General features: G+C 33.1%; 3 protein-coding genes across 5 annotated transcripts in view; all 3 read left to right on the forward strand.

Annotated features, from left to right (window-relative positions):
* The first annotated feature begins 351 nt into the window (after positions 1-351).
* On the forward strand, positions 352-1,952 carry LOC145726565 (uncharacterized). Of its 2 annotated transcripts, none has more exons than XM_081975704.1 (4): positions 352-506; positions 559-747; positions 1,449-1,619; positions 1,668-1,952. In XM_081975704.1, exons 1-4 carry the CDS (start codon positions 455-457, stop codon positions 1,892-1,894), a joined length of 639 nt encoding a protein of 212 aa, XP_081831830.1. In that variant the 5' UTR covers positions 352-454; the 3' UTR covers positions 1,895-1,952. The 2 variants fall into 2 exon arrangements, with proteins under 2 accessions (XP_081831830.1, XP_081831832.1); XM_081975706.1 differs by having other exon boundaries at positions 1,674-1,952.
* An 8,604-nt stretch (positions 1,953-10,556) lies between these two features.
* LOC145726283 (uncharacterized) lies at positions 10,557-11,911 on the forward strand. The gene is made up of 3 exons (XM_081975301.1): positions 10,557-10,945; positions 10,999-11,166; positions 11,221-11,911. Exons 1-3 carry the CDS (start codon positions 10,888-10,890, stop codon positions 11,442-11,444), a joined length of 450 nt encoding a protein of 149 aa, XP_081831427.1. The 5' UTR covers positions 10,557-10,887; the 3' UTR covers positions 11,445-11,911.
* Positions 11,912-14,131: 2,220 nt separating this feature from the next.
* The window catches only part of LOC145726647 (uncharacterized), a 217,973-nt gene continuing 212,612 nt past the window's right edge, over positions 14,132-19,492 (forward strand). Inside the window, exon 1 of one of the 2 annotated variants that reach the window (XM_081975846.1) lies at positions 14,132-14,570. In XM_081975846.1, the coding sequence (XP_081831972.1) occupies positions 14,557-14,570 (14 nt within the window). In that variant the 5' untranslated portion in view covers positions 14,132-14,556. The remainder of the gene's footprint in view (positions 14,571-19,492) is intronic. The other variant, XM_081975847.1, reaches the window with a different exon arrangement.

Raw genomic sequence — 19,492 nt, forward strand, 5'->3', positions numbered from 1 at the left:
TACTTTTCAAACAATTTCACACCTATTTATCTTATTTAAACCATCTCTGGTTAATTGGATAGTTTTTGTAGGTATTTATTTTAAAAAATCTACCAGGTGGACTTGGGTTAGTTGTTGAGCACAAAATTACCCTACAAAATTTCTGAGTGAATTATTTATACTTGTATATTTTGCACAGTTAAGCTTTATTTCATTAAAAGTATGTTTGATTTAAAAAACTTGATGCAACCAGGATTTAGTACGAATTGAACACCACCTGGTAATGACTGCAAAATGATTAATTATTGATTTAACATTTGCTTAAGCCTGGGAGAGTCTTAAAGTTTGTCAAGTACTGTTTGCTGGAGATAAAACCGTTAATATATTGAATCTTCAACCAAGAATTCGCTTACTTGTCTTCAATATTGAATTAACGTTACTCTGGTTATTTCTGTTTGTTCTTAGTGCACACAAAATGTCGATTAATTTTGCTTGGATTACTTTGCTAAGTGCTTACTTACAATTAGGTAAAGTATTAAAAAAATTAAGTTTTAAAAAGTGCTAATAGTTTTTGCGCAGCCTCAGCTACAGTTACGCAATGTTACCACTGTAACAGCCAGTTTTGCGGCGACCCTTACGACTCTAGGCTAGGAGCTGTAACTAGTTGCACTGAAATTTACCAGAACACCCAGATGTACTCCAACAAACTTGTAGATGATTCCGAAAGTGTGGAAGTTGAGTCCATAGAGCCAGTGTCAAACAGTTCAGGTAAGTTAGTTGAAGATTTTAATTAAAAAGAGTGTCTTTAGAGTGAAAATATTAAAATGACTTCAGTGGTGTTCCACCAAAATGTTAACCCCAGAAAGTATTGTATATGTTCCAAATTTAAGAAAATTATCTCAAAAACTTCATTTCAACTCCCTGTATGAGTTGGGTTCAATCATATCATATCTTGTGTGTTTTCTTTAAGGTATCTGCCCTATGTTGCATTGGAAATCACCATGGAATTTACTTCTGGATGATTTTTCGAAATTTGGTGTTTTTAAGATTGAAATTGGCATGAAACTTATTAGCGTTTTAGCGGCAATTTTGGATCTTAATTACACGGAGTTGTATTTTGTTAGTATGCAAATTAGAAGAGAAATCCTAGCGTTAAAGGTAGATTACAGTAAATTTTTAATTATTCATATTTTTTGTGCTAAAATTGACGGATGTAAGGTCGAAATTGGTATATAAAACTCATTAGTACTTTAATGGTTCTGGACGTTATATTATACGCACACGAATTTGTAGCACCCTGTAGAGATTGATTCAAAAAAAATAATGAACTCAAATCTGGAAAACAAGCCAGGCATAAGATTTCATTAGCTATCCAGTTTTTGAAAAATACGTTGGTAACAAGCTTTTAGAGAAGAATTTAATCTTTGATATTTTGTATTAAATTTTTTTAAATATCACTATGATTTCAGATATAGTACCAATAGATTCAGACAATTCAACTGATATTGAGACATTCTCCAACACAAATAATACTGAACCGATCGGTCGAATTTTTGACATTCCCAGGAAAATTTGGGAGTTGTTTAACAGAGGAGAAATCGACGATACCACTCAGTTTGTCTGTGCCAAAGCTGTTTACAGTGAGTTTTCTGTATTTTTAAAGTAAAAATTCAACTTACCTAAGACAGTTTCAGATGAAAGTGGAAAAACTATGACTTATAGAGGGTGCGTACCTAAATACACTAGATCAATATCTACAGCTTGCGATTTTGTGAATCAAAAAGTAGCCGGTGCTTCAAGTGGTACCGTATCTTCTTGCAATACCTGCGAGAGTAATTTGTGCAACAGTGCCTTCAATGTTAAATCTTCACTCTTAGGGTTAGTCATTACTATAGGGTTTAGGGTGCTTTTTTGATACTTTTAAGTGCTGTAACGTTACTAACCAAGAAAGAAAAATAAACAATCCAAAATGATATGGTCGTTTTTGTGTTGTTCTGAATGTAAAATAGCTTGGAAAAAAATTCAAAAGGGGGAAAATTCGGCCTTTTAATTATTTGTTTCGGTTCACCCCCTGCTCAGGACAGTAATGTAATTGTTTCCCATCAGGGCAAAAACAGGTAAATAAATACGGGATAGGTAGAATGTGTAAACATATCGTGCGTGTAATGGGTGTTTACTCATTTGGATAACATTTGCCAAATTAAATGAAACGAAAATTGCGTTTCTTTTCTCTTTTGGTTTGACAGTGGTGTGCGTCAAACCGACAACAAAAGAAACTTGATTTGAGTTGACATTAACTTAACCAAAGACTTGCAAAAAATCAAATATTTGAATTTTCCCATCTGAATAGAGGGATTGTCTGTTCCGCCAGTGACGATTATTGAACGTCGGTAAACTCGTTTTCATGCTTGAAATAACCGAGATATTTACAATTAAATAATAAATGTCTAATTTGAGTTCGTCGTGCGGTTTAAAGACATCCTGGATGGCGTAGACTTTCTTTGCCGGATAAATATTGAGATAAATGAAGGGTTCCTCAAGGCAAAAGAGAAAATTCAGATTCCACTCCCCCTCTTCTCTTATATAATACTGTGGGCAATATAATTGAAAATATGGTATTCCCCACTCAATGTCTGTCTTTCAAATATGAATTATTTAGGTTGTTTTTATTGCCAAGTTTCAAATATGGAAAAAACATGCTTTATATGCTTAACCATTTTATTTACTTAGGGAAATTAGCTGGTATACGTAACAAAACTGTAAAATAAAATATTAATGGGCAGAAAGGCCACTAGGGCCGATAGCCTTTTCTTTTGTAGAATAAAGATTGTATATATATATATATATAAAATATTAAATCAGTCAATTTATGTGTTTGAAAAAATAAGTTGTGTATATTAGATTGTTCGTTTTTTACGTGCTCATATTTCTTTTTGTTATAATTTTTTTAATATTTTTTTTTAGTAACTTTTAAAACTTTTCTAGTATCTGTTTCACTTCACACTAGTCAAGAGTTACAGAATAACAATCTTTTACAATATTGTGGTCCCATGTGGAGTTTTTCTATGTTAACAATTATTAATACAGACTAAGATAAATAAAACAATTTTCTTATTAAAAATTAAACTTTAAATTATAACACTTTAAATATTAAAAGAGACTAAGTAAATAAAACAATTTTGTGAAACAACTATGTGTATGACTGGTTGCATGTCACATTTTTCATACTCATACGTTTGTTCCAAATTTTTATTTTCATAATATGTCAAATAGAATTTAAAATTTGGCAATAATAAAAAAAAATTGTTACAATTGAGTGTAGAATTAGTTATTTAATTTAAAATATTTCTGCATCTACTGTCACTAAAGTCACACGTTATAATTTTTTGTTTGGTAATTTCAATATTAATTAGATTATAATGCAGTACTAATTACGAAAAACACAATAAAACCATGTTGTTGGAAGTTATTATGTACAGTGTTTGCAGTACAAATTATTTTAGATATAAATTCTTAAGTGTGTCCTCAAAAGTGCAACATTTTTGGGGTTCTTATTGCCTTGTTAACTCCTTAGGGAGGTCCCTAAAAGAAAAAACACCTTTATACAATCTTATACAAGATAAAATTTCTTACCACTTTCATTATTTGCACTTTTGTGTAACTCCTCAAATAACGGAGCTACCCTTAGTCGAAATGGAGATTAAGAAAAGCAGTTATGGTGCACCCTGTCACTTCTTGCTTTCTTAAATCCTTAAGGAGGCTCTTGAGAAAAAAAACTCCTACATACAATCTTGTAGAGAATGAAATTGATATAAGACGATCTATCTTGCTTAAATTTAAAAATGGCTGACTTCGTATATACAGAGTGAACAATTATTACACCACTTTTAGAAAATTGTGAAGTTAGGTTTGTTGGGTTAGATAGTCATAATGTTGACGATTATACACACATCTCCAAAATCAGCAGAATAGTACAGGGTGTCTCAAAAATTCCTGCACGTGGAATTTTTCAAGTGTCGCCATACTAGCTATGGTTTTGTGGTTACGAGGGTGTTTCAGGAAAAAAAATAAAATAGAGTTTAACCAGAACATGCTAAAATACGAATGGAGATTGGGTAAACTAAGTACTGCCAATTAAAAAACTCCATTAAAGCCAAATTATTTTTTTTTTTTTATATTTTAATAAAAAAACATGATATTTGGGAAAATGCTCCGTCTAGAGCAAGAACGGTACTCATCAGTACTTTTTCTAGAGCAGTAGCTAAGGAAATTTTCTTTAAAATACCTTAATGATGGAATTTTCTACGATTCTTCAACGTTTCCAAGACTTATTGGCGAAATTTCATTTTAGCGAACCAAATGCTACATAGGACGTTTGGAAGGTTGAAAATTATTTCCAGCAATTTCGTGTGATCACATTTATTAGAAATATATTTTTTTCAAAGTCCTGCAATATAGTTTTTATCATCGTTTTCCTATTTTTGTTTGATTTTTCTCACACAAACATGTTTCTTAATTTAGTCTCTCACTGTGTTCTTCCCAACTTTTTTGACAACAGATTTTTGTTTTCCAACTTAACCTAACCTTACTGTCCAAGACTGGAATTTTCTAAAGTAATATAAATACAGAACTAAGTTTAGGTTAAATTCTCTAGGTTTGAACCTTTTGCAAAATATTCTTCGACGAAGAGCTACCCTGACAACGTTCCATTAAAACAAACATGAAAGCCGTCAGACTGTGATGCTGTATCAAGCCATATCGGAATTATGTAAATATAGAAAATAATGCATGAATCATGTAATCTCGCTCAATTTCCCCCGGAATTATGTTCCCATTAATTATTGGCTCGATTATTATTTACTGACGCTGCGCGTTTTAAATTAAACACACCATAGATTGATTGATAATAGACTTATCCGGATTGAGAATTTACATACGCAAAAGGATTAAGTATACGTACAGGGTGATTCAAAGTTAAAACTGCGATTATCTTAACAGATGACCACCAGTATTTGCGTCACTGTTGTTGGTTTGTGATTGGTCAAGATAAAGCAGCAAGCTGAAAAGTTGCTGTTTTTGACTAATCTACAGTGTTGAAAAAACAGTTTTAATTTTTTATAATTCTAATAAAAACATGAAAAATCGCAGGTAGAGACCATTCTAGAAGTCAAACCGTAATTGCGTCCCGTTAAAAATTCATAACGACGAAATGTCCGGATATTTTTGTTTTCAATTTTGGAACGGCAGCTCGTAATAACGCTGAGCACCATTTTTTTTAAAAACAAATTTGATGGATGGAGTGGAATATTAGCCACCCGCGGGACTTTGCGGTAATATGTACCTTGTTTCGATGTAGTGAAATGTTAATGCCGATCCATTAACTCTGAAACCGACTAATGTTCGTTCATAATTTTTTCCAAAGTGATTGGGTATTTTTTTGTTTAGTCAATAAATAATAAACAATTCTAAGTGTTTCTAAAAAGTTTGAAAAAAATAGTTAAAGAAATAAATCTGGTATGTATGGAGAACAAATCTATTAAGTACCATATATATTTTTTCATGCAACCACTAAAAATAAACAAAAAACCAGCCATTTATATTAGCAAATAATTTAGTTTATATTTCTGCTCCCTGTTTTATTCTGGACTGGTTTTTTTTTGCATACTCCCTCCTAACACTTAATTTTTGTTACTATTCAGTAAGCTTCTTCTATCTATGGATCCTTATTTTAATTAATCAAATTATTTGTATAAGAAATTACATAAAACTAATTTTATCTGGATGACACTTTGCATTGATATGAAAAATATAAAACCACATAAGGGCACTCGCCTTTCAAGTTAATAATGAACAAGACGGGCAATAATCGTAAATTTATTTGACACTGGCACAATGCCCTTTATTAAAACAGGAACCGTCCGCATTGACCCTTGGGCTTTACTTGCATAGTAAAAGGCACGTGACTTTCCAGGGATGTCTGTTTGTTCCATTCCGGAGCAATTATTTCCGAAATTTTATTGGTGCGGCGTAATGCATTCGGCTTGTATCTGTCCAATTTGAGGCCATATTGCATGGTGAAGGCAGGAAAAGCGAAATTTTAATGTATACAGCCCATTTCAACTCAATATAAACTAAATTAAATAAAATGCAACAAACTTCAGAGGCTAAAAAGAGGTTAGAAAGTATCACGTTAAAACTCATCCTGGAGATTAAACAGCCTTCCGATTTTCAATTTGAAAAAGTGGATTTAGGACATCATAGGAGGATTTAATTACGTTTTTTAGTACGTTTTCGTCTGCCTCCCAATGAACATTGTGTGCGCCTCTGGCCCTGTGTAAAAGGTTGAATCTCTCACAAACAGACGGAATTAGTAGCAAATGGAGGCTGCCCTTGGGGCTGGCCAGTGCGAATCAGTGCAGCTCTAATTCGAAAATTCGTTTCAATGTGTTTGTGGGAATGCGAACAACCCTTGCGAGAACCCGCGGGCTACATTTGCGTACGTCGGTGCTTGTGCTGCCCCCTTTTCCAAAAAAAAAAAAAAAAACAAGTTTGCTCAATATTCAAGTAAATAAGTACTTGTAATACAGATCCGATTAATGAGTTTTTTTTAAAGAGCTTTAAGATTATAAAGAAATTGAAATTTCTTGCAGAAGTTTGCAAGAGGAGAAGAAGAAGAGTTTGTTGGCTTTGTTGACGTTGACGTTTCCTATAATATAAGAAAGTAAAGTCTGTTCAGTTTGTTTGTTTGATATTCTTGTTTTTCAATTGGAGCTTAAGCTTCTAAGGAATGGACTATAAGTATACTTGCAAAATTGGTGAAATCAACTGAAGTAAAGAGGAACACTTAGTTTGAAATGTCGGTAAAACAAACTCTATTTGCAAGTTTGCTGGAATAAACTATACCAAGAGTTAATTATTTTATTGGGCTTGAACACCGCCTTCTTTACAAGAAAGCCTAGAATGTAACTTTTAATGGCGGCGTTATCGGATTTTTTTTTGTACACAAACCTATGGAGATGCAGTAGAAAATATGTTTTTTTTTATTTTTTTGTGTAGTTGATTAGAAGTTGTGAGTGAAAAATCAAAGAACGCTTCATTCCTGATCCAGATATGTATAGATATGGCTTTTTATATCCAATAAAGTCCAGCCAAAGCAAGTTTGGTTAGAACCCTTTGTCTTGGAAAGTACAACAAACTAATGTAAAAACTGCTCAATCAAAGAAAATTTGGAAATCCTTGAATCTAGGTAAGCAAAAGTGGTAAATGGGTTTTATATTATTACCAAGACCTTTCTTTTAAAATGTAAATGTGCCAGTGAAACTTCTAAAAGCTGTCCTGTTTCTTCAGAGTAAACCTTTGTTGCTCTCAAAATGCAGGCGGCCTCAAAATGTAACTCACATAAGTCACATACCAATGTATGTAAGAGGCAATAAGTTTACTGAATGAGAAAGCATATTGTACTTACCACTGAGTATTGTGTTGGAGTAAAATCATTCCACTTCAAAGCTTTCAACCACTGTTGGGTTCGAGCAGGGTCTTTTGGAAAGTAAAAGACTGACACTTTTGGGCCTTTCACCAAATTGCTTTTAGAAATTTGGCAAACAACCAGTGGACGGCATATTGTAGAGGCAATAGAATTTAAGTTAAAAAACCAACCACAAATTATAGAACAATGAAGGAACAATAACAATAGTGATAACACAATAAAATGAACACAAACTACACTTTCACTAGAACAATAAACATATAAACAACAATTACTTTGGCAAGTAATCCCAAGTCTTGACTTTAAACCTTAAAAATTAATTTAATCATCCAAAAACTCAATTTCCACAATACAAACAAATGCAAACTGTCAATCCCATATTTCGGCCATATTGGAATTTTTGGCATGCACCTTCTTGGCTTTCTTGTACAGAGGGCGGTGGCTTGAACAAAACGAGTTAATGATTTGTTTTTAATTTTCAAGAAATACACTACTCCACCATGTCTTACGGAACAGAACGTACTTAAGACAAAGATTATTCCCATTTTTATTTTTGGCCATTTTTTTAATATCTTTCTTTGAAAGTCCTAGGGATAATGACATCTAGTAATATTGTAGAATATTAGTTTTATATTCCTACAATTTTATTCTTTTTATATATTTTTAAATTTTCTCAAATAACTGAGATACTATTTCACATATAGTTTTCCTCAAAACTGAACTAAAACATGAAATCACACACGTAGACACGTTCAAACTTCTTGAAATTCTAAAAATTTCTAATAATGTCTAAAATAATGTTTTTTTCTACGACCCCTATAGAAAATAAAATTTTCCTTCCTCATTTGAGAGATAAAAATATCACTTTCACTACCTAGGGAGTGAAAGTGCCACCAGAGAGACTGACAGTATTTTCCTCCCTAGGGAGGAAAAGTGCCATCAGTAAAAGTCACACTGTCTAAAGATAGTTTGTCACTTTCTTGACAAATTGACAAACACATCTCAGTATACTATATGCTCTTTTTTTTTTTCATAAAACATTACATATCTAAAAACGCGTTTTCTAAGAAAATAAGTTTTTATTTGTATTTTGACAAGTGAAAGTAACTAAATCTGCTAATAAACTAAAAATTTTGATGGTCTGAAAGTGTTCAAGAAAAATGTCTAGATAGTACGAAGGCGTAGAAGGGCCACAAACATTTTTTTTCTTAAATTCCGACTTCGAACTCTGAATTTAGTTATATTCTGACTTTGAACTCGGAATTTAGTTAAATTCCGACTTCGAACTCAGAATTTACATTGTCACATTGCAAAAGCTCTTTAAACCAAATTAGACAAAATTTTTCAGTTTGGCAACATTGCAAACATTCTTCGAAGTAAATTAGTAAAATTTGTTAACTTTGGCTACATTGCAAACACACTTCAAAGAAATTAGTCGGACTTGTCGGTTTGGTTACATTACAAACACTCTTCGAACCAAAATTGTAAAATTTGTTAGTTTGATAACATTGCAAGGGCACTTTTGAACCAAATTACCAAATTTTGTCAGTTAGGCAACATTGCAAAAAGTCTTCGATCTTAATTAGGAGAGTTTGTTAATTTGGCAACATTGCAAGCAAACACACTTCAAAGAAATTAGTTGAACTTGTTAGTTTGGACAAATTGGAAACACTCTTCAAACCAAAATTGTAGAATTTGTCAGTTTCATAACATTGCATATACTCTTCAAACCAAATTAGTAAAATTAGTCAGTTTGGCAACATTGCAAACACTCTTTGATTTTAATTAGTAGAATTTGTTAATTTGTCAACATTGCAAAAACACTCTTCGAACCAAAATAGTAGAATTTGTCAGTTTGACAACATTGCAACTAAATTCAGAGTTTGAAGTCGGAATTTAACTAATTTCCGAGTTCGAAGTCGGAATTTAGTTAATTTCTGAGTTTGAAGTAAAAATTTAAGAAAAATAACGTCTGTGGCCCTTCTACGCCTTCGTAAGATTGGTCTCATCATATTGAATATCTTAATAATAAACTTAATAAAGTTTGCTACGGTATTCGTGTAGTCTCTAAATATCTGGATTACGCAGCAAAGAGAACACTCTACTTTGCGCATTTCGAAGGAGCAATGAAATATGGTATTATTTTTTGGGGAATAAACTTTAAAGCTCAAAACATTTTCGTTACTCAAAAGCGAATATTAAGAATAATTTATAAAATGTCACCATTACAATCTTGCCGAGGAGTATTTAAGTCTAAAAGACTGCTTACTGTTTACGCTTTATACATATATGAAATAGTTATGTTCGTTTTTAAAAACCAAGCTGAATTTGTATCAAATGTCAATCACAATTATCCTACTCGCACAAGTGACATTCCTTATCCGAAACATAGGCTAGCATTGTTTGAAAAAGGTGTATATTATATGGGCATCAAATGTTATAATAAATTAAATGTTGATATTAAGAAGATTACTGTAGAAAAAATTTTTAAAAGAAAATTAAAAACGTTTCTTATAGATCTCGAACCATGACGTCATTTCATTTTATTTTTGTTTTATACATTTTTGTGTAACTCAATGTAATTATGAAATACAGCATACTAAACTAAACTAAGATAGTGTAAACTTCATTTTTTTTTTCTGCTGGGTTTATATTTATAAAAAAATTAAGTGAAAAGTTAAAGCAGCAACATTTGATAGAACCAAAAAAAAAACACACTTAAAAAATCAAGCTGCAAACAAAAATATGTTGAGAATGATTCAAACAAAAACTGTAATATCTATACCAAAATCAAATTAAAATGAAATAATGTAACAACGGAATACAAAGGTAGTTTATGGTTACGTCATCTTATTTTACTTTGTTTTTTGTTATAGGTATCGCTTTTATGCAACCAACTTCACTTTTCAAATTGACTTATTTTTTTATTTCTACACAACAAAAGTTTATGAATATCCAACAGCTATAATAAAGCAGTCAAAGGAGTGAGCGAGCGTTTCAACCGCAATGTGTATTTATGAAACATGAAAGAGTAGAGGGGGGACAGGGGAATCATTGATTGTTTTTAATAATTAAAATGTCATCAGCAAATGCGTTTCGAAACGATTGCGTGCAATATCGCGTAGATTTACCATCGATAAACGCTCTAAAAACGCTATAGTATTGTTCTGGAAAAAAGTTAGTATACATATGTAATGAGAGTGGGTTATTACACACCCTCTATATTGAGACACGTTTTCTTGCGATTACGCAGTGAACAAACTAAATCATCATTATATTTACATAAGTAATTGCAACAAGCAGGAAATCCCTACGTAATTACCGTGTCGTTATTTCCGAAAATGATGAATAAGTATGTTTCGTACCTGTACTACGAGTTGAAATCGGTTCATCAGAAGTACCAGTGAAACAGCTAGTGAAATATGTCGATTTGTACAGTATTTGTGTTGATGTTCTTGGCTGGTGGTGCTTTTATGCAAGGTAAGCAATACAACACTAACATATTTTAGATAATAAGTACTAATTAATTTTAGTGACAGCACTAAAGTGTTATGAGTGTACTCAGAGTGACTTAACTTCTTGTGGAGAACCGTTCGATAGTACCAAAGTCTCTATAACAAATTGCAACCAATCAATTTACACTATTGATGATAACGCAACTGAAAAAAAAGAATACGCCTGTATGTTTGTTAGAGAAACTGGTAACTAACAGGTATAGTAAACTAGAACTAAAATTAATTGCCTAACTGTTGTAGATTCTAGTAATAGTACAACATATACTAGAAGGTGTAGTGCAAAAAATTTGAACGATACATGCGAAAATCTTATAGTGAAAAACAAGGAAGTAAGGGGTAGTATACGAACTGAGTGTAGGCAGTGCAGCACTGATTTGTGTAACTCAGTTTTAGCACTTAAAAGTAATTTACAGGTGTTTTTTGTAGTGGTAAATGTGGTTATTATTAAATATTTAGCTTTTTGATGTAAGTATTGCTTTTATTTTTGTTAATAATCATAATACTGGCAGTAAAAACTTGAACAGAAATTGTTACTGTCATTTAAGCCAAGCTCAAGTTAAGTTTGATTTAGACTGTGTCTTTTTTTTATTGTATCGTGTATTGTCAACATTTTGTGGTCGTCATATGTCATTTTTGTGTTCTTACTGTCAAGGCGAGATTTTTCAATTTGATGGTTTTGGATAAATAAAAAACGTAATTAGATCAAAGCTCAGTATATGAAAAGTATACTAGTGTGGTAACAGTTATTAGTTATCAGTTCCAGTAACTTCTGACTGTTGCGTCACCAGCACTAGCAAAAAACGTATGTCGGTGATTAAAAATGTGATATGGATTGATTGTCAAAATGATTATAGTTTTAGGTCATAACTTAAGGGATCAATAAAAGTTTGTATACCAACAATTAAACAAATTTTTAGAAGGTTTACAACAGTTGTATGTTGTACGTTCTTTTCTTACCTGCAGGGTATTTTCCACCAAATACCTTTTGGTCGGTCAGGTTTGTCTTTGTTTTTTGGGTTATAAAGTGACAGTAGGATCACTATTGCCTTCGGGAAGCTTTTAATCAGGGTAATGTTTTCCACTCAATAAGGCAACCTAGACGGTAAAACAATTTATTAGAAAAAAAAATAGCAAAAACAAACAAAACTCTTAAACACAGAAAAAGATAACTTTATGTTAAGTAGCAGAAGTAATAAAACGCGAAATGCAAAGAAGCGGTTTTCAAACAAGGGAAAACGGGCGGTACGGTAACAGGGCAGCATTTTGTACGGTTTTCGTAGTTTCATGGTATTCACAAGAGTTAGAACAAGGTAAATACTAACAGGTGGATCATCAAAGGGAGTCTCCACGAGCCCTTGCAGGCCTTTTTTCATCTTGTATGTTGCTTCCACCTCTGCAGGACACTTCGGCGTGAGTAATTGTCGGTAGAAGGGCCAGCAAAAGTCTCATTGTCTAAACAGAAAGTAAAACAGGGCGCGAAAACTTGGAAAAGGGGATTCTACCCTGTTGAACGGTAAAATCGGTAGAACAAAACAAAAATTAGTAACTTCGTTACAAGGTTTATGGAACTTTCAATATGGTCCTAGAGACTTCTAGTAGTTTCTACCTTCTAGAATCTTCTGACAGTTTTAAGAAGGTTCTCAGTAAAATTTAGAGAATCTGGCACATTTAAAACGGTTCTAGAGGCCTGTGACATGTTAAAACACTTCTTGAAAAGTTTAAAGCACTTGTAGAAGGTTCTGACGCTTTTTCAATAGCATTTAGAGGTCTATGGAATTTTCAAAACGGTCCTAGAGTCCTCTGATAATTTAAAACAATACTAGGAAGGTTTAAAACACTTCTAGAACCCTCTGACACTTTTAAGAAGGTTCTCAGTAGGATTTAGATGTCTTTGACACTGGTTCTAGAGGTTTCTGGCAATTTGAAACAGTTATGGGAAGGTTTAAAACACTTGTAGAGGGTTATGGCACTTTTTAGAAAGTCTCTCTCAATTTAAATCTTTTAGAACCCTCTGGCTCTTTTAAGAAGGTTCTCAGTAGCATTTAGAGGCCTTTGGCACATTGAAAATGGTCATAGAGGATTTTGGCAAAACGGTAATTTGACCAGCTGTCAAATTACGTCATTTATCACGTTTACACCGCGAGGTCCAAATATTTGGTCCAGGTATCAAATGACGTCACAACTACTTTGTTGACGGTGTAAACACTTTGGACCTTGAATTTGGTGCGGAGAAAAGGAGGTATAATAAATTAAATCATTTTTTTACGGTGTAAACACTTAAGTACTAGTTGGAGTACCAAATTTCAAACAAAACCTTCTGTCATTCTGAAGTTTTCTATTCAGTCTTGATCAGTATATTTTTTATTTACAATTAATTCTCAGTTTTCTGAGCTGCGTATTTTACTATAAATCCTGTTGTTTGTAATTAAAAGGGGAATAACATCATAATGACTTGTGTCCATTAACAGAAGGTTTCTTAAATGCTCTTTTTGAAGAACTTGTTTTTCTTAGCAACTGATGCTTGTTTAATTTGCAGACACTACTGTAGTTAAAACACTAATTTTTATTTGGTATATCCAAATAACTGAAACCCTGTAACTCACTCTCAACCAAGTTGTTGCTGTGGTTTCATGGTGGTTTCAGAACAGCTGTTTTCTATCAAAAATATCAATCAAAATTTGCTCCCTTTTGAATTGAAAAACACCTTGAAAACTTAGGTGTTAACACAGATGTACCAAATTTAATTGGTACTCAATTTGATCTTTGTACCAATTTAGTCCTCGCGGTGTAAACGTGGTGACTGTGCTGAAGATATCTCTAATAGGAATTTTGACAGAAGCTTGTAAATGTTGCGACGCCGACTCAATGGCAATCTACCCCCTAATCTAGAAGAGCGTTCTCGTTGAAATTCGATTGTGCAAACAATGGGAAAAACCCCGGAATCGATGGATTTGGCGTATAATAACGTTCAAGTGCATAATTACACAGCAAGAAGGCATACGTTTGTCCCTTGAACCTGACGTAAAGGGAGAGGGGGATTTGAAAAACTCCCTTCCTGAAAACTTCACCCTCTGGTCGCATGCACGCTGTTCCCGTTTCGGGCGCGTTCGTTTCAAATCCGAACCCACCGATCTAGCGGCTAGCGGTGTCGTACTCCTAAACAAAATTCAGTTCGTATTTACCTTCCTTTAGGTTTGGGTTACGCGAAATTTTGGTTCCGTATATCGCCGGTAAAATATGTTCATTTAGTGGAAATTTCTTCGAATTCCTACGGTTTTTGAGTGAATTCGGACCGTCCCTAAGTGTTACGTCACTATTCAGTTGGATTGTGTTACCTAACTTTCGAACAGAGCATGTTTAAGGATGTTCTACCTCGTTTGATTCACTTTCAATGGGTTCGATGCTAAACTATTGTTATTGTAGAAGAAAAGCAGCTGGGCAGTACCCGGTACCTACGTAAAAAATATTAAGTGTTGATTTTTGGTTGCGTGAAAAACGCACCGTACTTTGGTGATGAGACTTGTGATGTTATTGTGAATGGTGCCCTTTTATCATTGAGGATTTTAATACAATTTAATGGTCAATATTAGGTAAGTACCACTTAAATTAAATTTATTTGATTATTAGGACGCTAAACGCATTAAGTATTATTACAGAAGCTGAACTGTTAAAAGTATGAATAATTTTGCCTTAGTTTTCATATTGTGACGTTCTAAAACTTATGTTTCCAAAAATAAACATTATGTTTAATTATGTATTTTATGGTCTTGCAATTGGTAGAAATTCTGCTAGTTAATTTAAATTACTACACAAAAACCTTGAACATACGTGATTACCTGACCAATAATACTGGAAGTAGTAAGTTGTCAAAGCAAAGTGTGGTATTCATAATTTTGATTTTATTAACTTTTAAATACTACCATCGTAGTACCAAGTAGATTTGATGGTTTAGGTTTAGAAAATTACCTACTGTTTCATAACTTTAAATACTGAAAAGTATTATCTACACTTTAATTCACATTTTAAAGAAACTACTAAGGAGTTATGAATACAATACTTTTCTTGACCACCGTCACAACCCTAAAATTGCCAAAAGTTCTAAACTGCGATTTAAACCGCTTTCCTGGGGTAAAATAAACAATTATATACAGGGACAAAAAAATATAAACCCATTTTCCATGCTAATAAAGTCAAATACTTCCAAATTTCATCTTTTGTGTTGTGTGATGCCATTTCCTGTGTATACCCATCAGATTAATACTGTTATAATTTTTTTTCTTATCACCAGAGTTATATGACATTTTTGCGCATGTTTGCAGGCAAGAAATATCTGTTTACATTACTTACATAAAGTGTAAGAAATTCTTTTTTTTTTTGATATTAATAAACTGTTATTTGAATGTTTGTTTTAAATATTTTAAAATAGCTGTTTTGTTGAATTCAGGCAGAATCTCTTAACTAAGTAATAATCAGAGAAATATGTATAGTCAATGGCTAGACGTCAGAATATGTCACTGTCACGTGAGCACTCAACTAATCAGGGTGCCAATTCTTGAAAGCAAGGAACAGGATTCTCAAGAGAAGTGCTGAGAGAACGTGACAGAAGACTTGATTATGGCAGGTTCCTGTCACATTCTGCATACCTTTCTCTTGATAACTCCCTTCCTTTAATTTACAGATGAAAATCAGTTGTTGATGAGAATGTAAGTAATAACATTTGAATTATACAGGGATACAGGGTGTTAGAAAAGTGCATGACAATCTGGAAACCACAGGTAATTTCTTATTACTCACTATATTATCAATAAAATTACTTCAACATGATTTTTTAATGTACCTATTTCTGCAGTATGATTAAAGGTGTGAGGAATAATGACATTACCACATGGTATTACTCATTATCATCAAAATATAAATTTTTATTTCAAAAGTTTACTAGTACATCTGCTTTTTTTTTTAAAATTAGCATAATATTTATTGATTTATTAAATATAATAACTTCCTGCGCTTGGTACCCTTCAAGTATAAAATGTAGGTAGGTATTATACAAAAATCAAACAGATTAAGAGCAAAATAAAAACAAAACTACCTCAATAAAGCATAAAATCTGGTATAAAAGTCTTGTAAAATATGCATGTTTTTAAAACAATTGAATTTATGCAGAAACTGGGTTTTATGTCAATTTTCACCCTCAATTTCTTTCCTAAACGTTTTGACGTAAAAATTAATAAAATAAAAAGCAAAAGCTTTCAATTTGTGTCATTTTTAAGTCTCTAATGTAAGGCAAAAGAGTAATACCTAACGTTTCACCGAACATATGAAACGACGAAGAATTCAATATGATTATGATTCATTCATTGATTGTCTTACACTGCCTTACAGTATCTTGACATTGGGTTGGTTAAAGTAAGTTTAAACTTGTGTAATAATCTAATAATTTCCTACTCGTTTTTGTTCGTTTTTTCAGTCAAAACACACTTACGGTTATACTTAACTTATTATTTATCTGAATTTTGATCGTAGGTGAATAAAACGTTTTTAACGATCTTAAAGTTGAAAAATTTTGACAAAAATTGCATTTTTTCCATTTTGATTTAATATAAATATACTCTTTGCTGTGCATTTTAACCTTTTTGGAGTAAAATACAAAAAATACATAATTGCACTTTTGACAAAATGTATTATTCCTAATTCCTACCAAATTAGTTAATTTGTACATTTTGTCACTTCACATACCAGGAAAATCGAGAGTGTCTTAAAACAAAAAATAGACTAGGTAAATATGCTCCTGTCAGTTTTCACTCTATTGTAATTGTTATTTTGTTCCCTACCAACTTTGAGTGTTTAATAGGTTTTGTTAGGTTAAGCCTCAATTTACTAAAAGTACCAAATGAAAGCATTTTTCGTCCTTTTTCTCAAATTTAGTCTCGTGATTTATGGCACCTTTTATGTACCAGATTCTTGATCAGACTGTGCTAGACTAGGATCCGAAAGTTGTGGGCGCCAGCCCAAAACTCCCATTTCCGTGAAATAATATTTCAAATGGAAAACCTAGTCTTATTCTAATCTCGTCCAGATTATGCTAAGCGTCCCGAACAGTGCAAGGAAGTCCATTATTTTGGACCCTCGCTCCCGAACGATGAGCCCTGTCCCCGATGTTCCCAATCGTAACTCGCAATCAAAAATAGGAAAATGGGAATGGGCGTTGCTACTCGAAGGAATTATGGGAACTTTGTTTGTTGGGTTAAGTATTTATGGCACATGACTCATTTTTATTACTTAGTTTGGTTTCGGGGTGGGTATGAAAGTCTCAACTGGTGAATAACTGTTCTGTTTTCTGTCGCGAACAAGTTAAGCTAAAATTGCAACTCTTCAAGTATTTTTAGTAGCCAAAAAAAGGCTATAAACTAAATTAAAAGGGCGCAAACGAAGATTTTCTGGTTACACTCGTGCATAATATTCATAACGGATGGCACGCCGGTTTAAAATTAAAAAGTCCAGGATGTCCAATCATTTGTCAACTAATATTAGATTCGACCACTCACAAAAGGTCCCCCATATCTGTCCCGCAATATATCCTCCTTTGTCCGGCCACATAAAGTATGAAGTGTCGCATGAACTGTCCTTTGTTTGTCGTCAAACATGGAAGCGCGAAATCAGATTAAAAGAGCGTGCGACAGTTTTTATATTGCCTAAGAGGGATGTTTAGGGGGATTTGCGTCAATATAGTGGATGAAGATCATATTTCGATATATGGAACTTTTATCGAGGGCCAGTGGCGCGCGTTCTATTTAACCGACAAGCCAGATGAGTGAAAACATCTTCGTCCCACGTCACTGCTCCCCTACTGAATCATTCCCCTTAAAACATATTTCATGTCTTTTGGTAAATGTTGATTTTTGTTGATGCGTTGTTAAGCGGAAAAGAGACAGGTGTCGTGCGAATGAGATGAGTTTTACCGCTACTCGGAAGCTTATTAAAGGGAGTAAGAAGCACGTGTGCCCGAAATATGCCAGCTTAACTGAAGCTTAGATATGCGGGGATGTCTGGAAGTGGAAGACGATTTGATTTCTCGTGAATTATACTCGTATTTTGCTCATAAAGAATTCAGTGTTGATGTCAAACAGAAATATTGATTATAAAAAATACAGTTGTGATGTGACTTTTCTTCACTACTTTAGGTAGTTATTTGAAGCTGGAGGTGGTTGTAATTTGTCGTCAGTGAGCTTTTCTAGCAATATTCTTCTTTAGTTCTTATGTAAGAGATGAAGAACTAGATTTACTTATTGCTCCTGAAAACTTCACTATCTTTAAAACTTTGAGATAACTGGCTTCTCCGTCAAGACCCAATTTATGTTTAGTCAGCAAGATGCCCATTGATTATATGGTTTTTGCTGTAGTTCATTTTTCCCAGCTTGGTAAATGTATTGGTTGCATTAATCAGATTAACCACAAACTTTTGCCTTTAGCAATTCAACAAGAATGGGGTTAGAGTTTTCAGGCTCTGGTCTCTTCAGTATCCAAATTAAGCTTGTTTTGAAACTGGTTACCAATGTTGCCAGTGTTCACTCAAACTAGACTGGAAACGACTTAAATGCCTACGGATTTCTGATTTTGACTACAATTTTGGAAGATCAGCCATTCTTCTCTGCTAACTTATGAATTTAAATCGAGACATATCTGTCGTCACTTAAGAAAAAAAGGTTAAGAAAATCAGATGGTGATGAGTTAAAAGCTTAAATAGTATATTACATACTCAGGTGGAAAGTGTTTCTACCGTGTTTTGTATACTTTCTACCGTGGTTTGTATACTATTTTATTTTCAACCATTTATCAAAATCTCATCGAACTTTTAATAAATCATTCAGTTGAAATATTGATTGCTAATGGTTTCTAACAATAAGGTAGTATAGGTGTATGAGTAGTTATGACTTCAACTATAATAAACGACTGGTGATTTGTTTACAATCTTGACAACGTCATTATTGTGCTATTCCGTCTTTAATATTTTGAGCTGAAACGTTTCTTAAAGTGCTTTTAACATGGAGATTTCTGAAGATGCAGATGTTACTCATCATCACCTGAGCTGCGAGCTGTTGCAGAGGTGGCGGCACAGTCTCTTAACTATAAAAAGTAAGCCCAGATATGACAAAACGCATATTGACATTCACCCGGGTGGAAAGTAAAGGCAGGTAATTTTCATCTTTCCACTTGATTTACACATAAGAAATAACGTTATTACATACCTGGTTGAAAACAAACTGTTTTTCGTAGGAGCAATGTAGGAACCATTTATTAGGCTCTAGAATATAGTAATGGTCTAGAAGCTCAAAACCTCCTGCTCTAAAAGGTGTAAATCCACCAGTTGTTTCTTGTAAAAACCCTCGTTTCTGACCTTTTAAAAGTAGCGGAGCATTAGCAGAAGACAGATAAGAAAAGGTGGGTTTACTAGCCCTTCAAGATAGTAAGTTCTTACTCGTTTGTTAAATATTTGAGAAATATCATAAGGAAA

The sequence above is a fragment of the Ips typographus genome, linkage group LG3, assembly GCF_016097725.1.
Source record: "Ips typographus isolate SLU linkage group LG3, UJ_Ityp_2.0, whole genome shotgun sequence".
Lineage (NCBI taxonomy): Eukaryota > Metazoa > Arthropoda > Insecta > Coleoptera > Curculionidae > Ips > Ips typographus.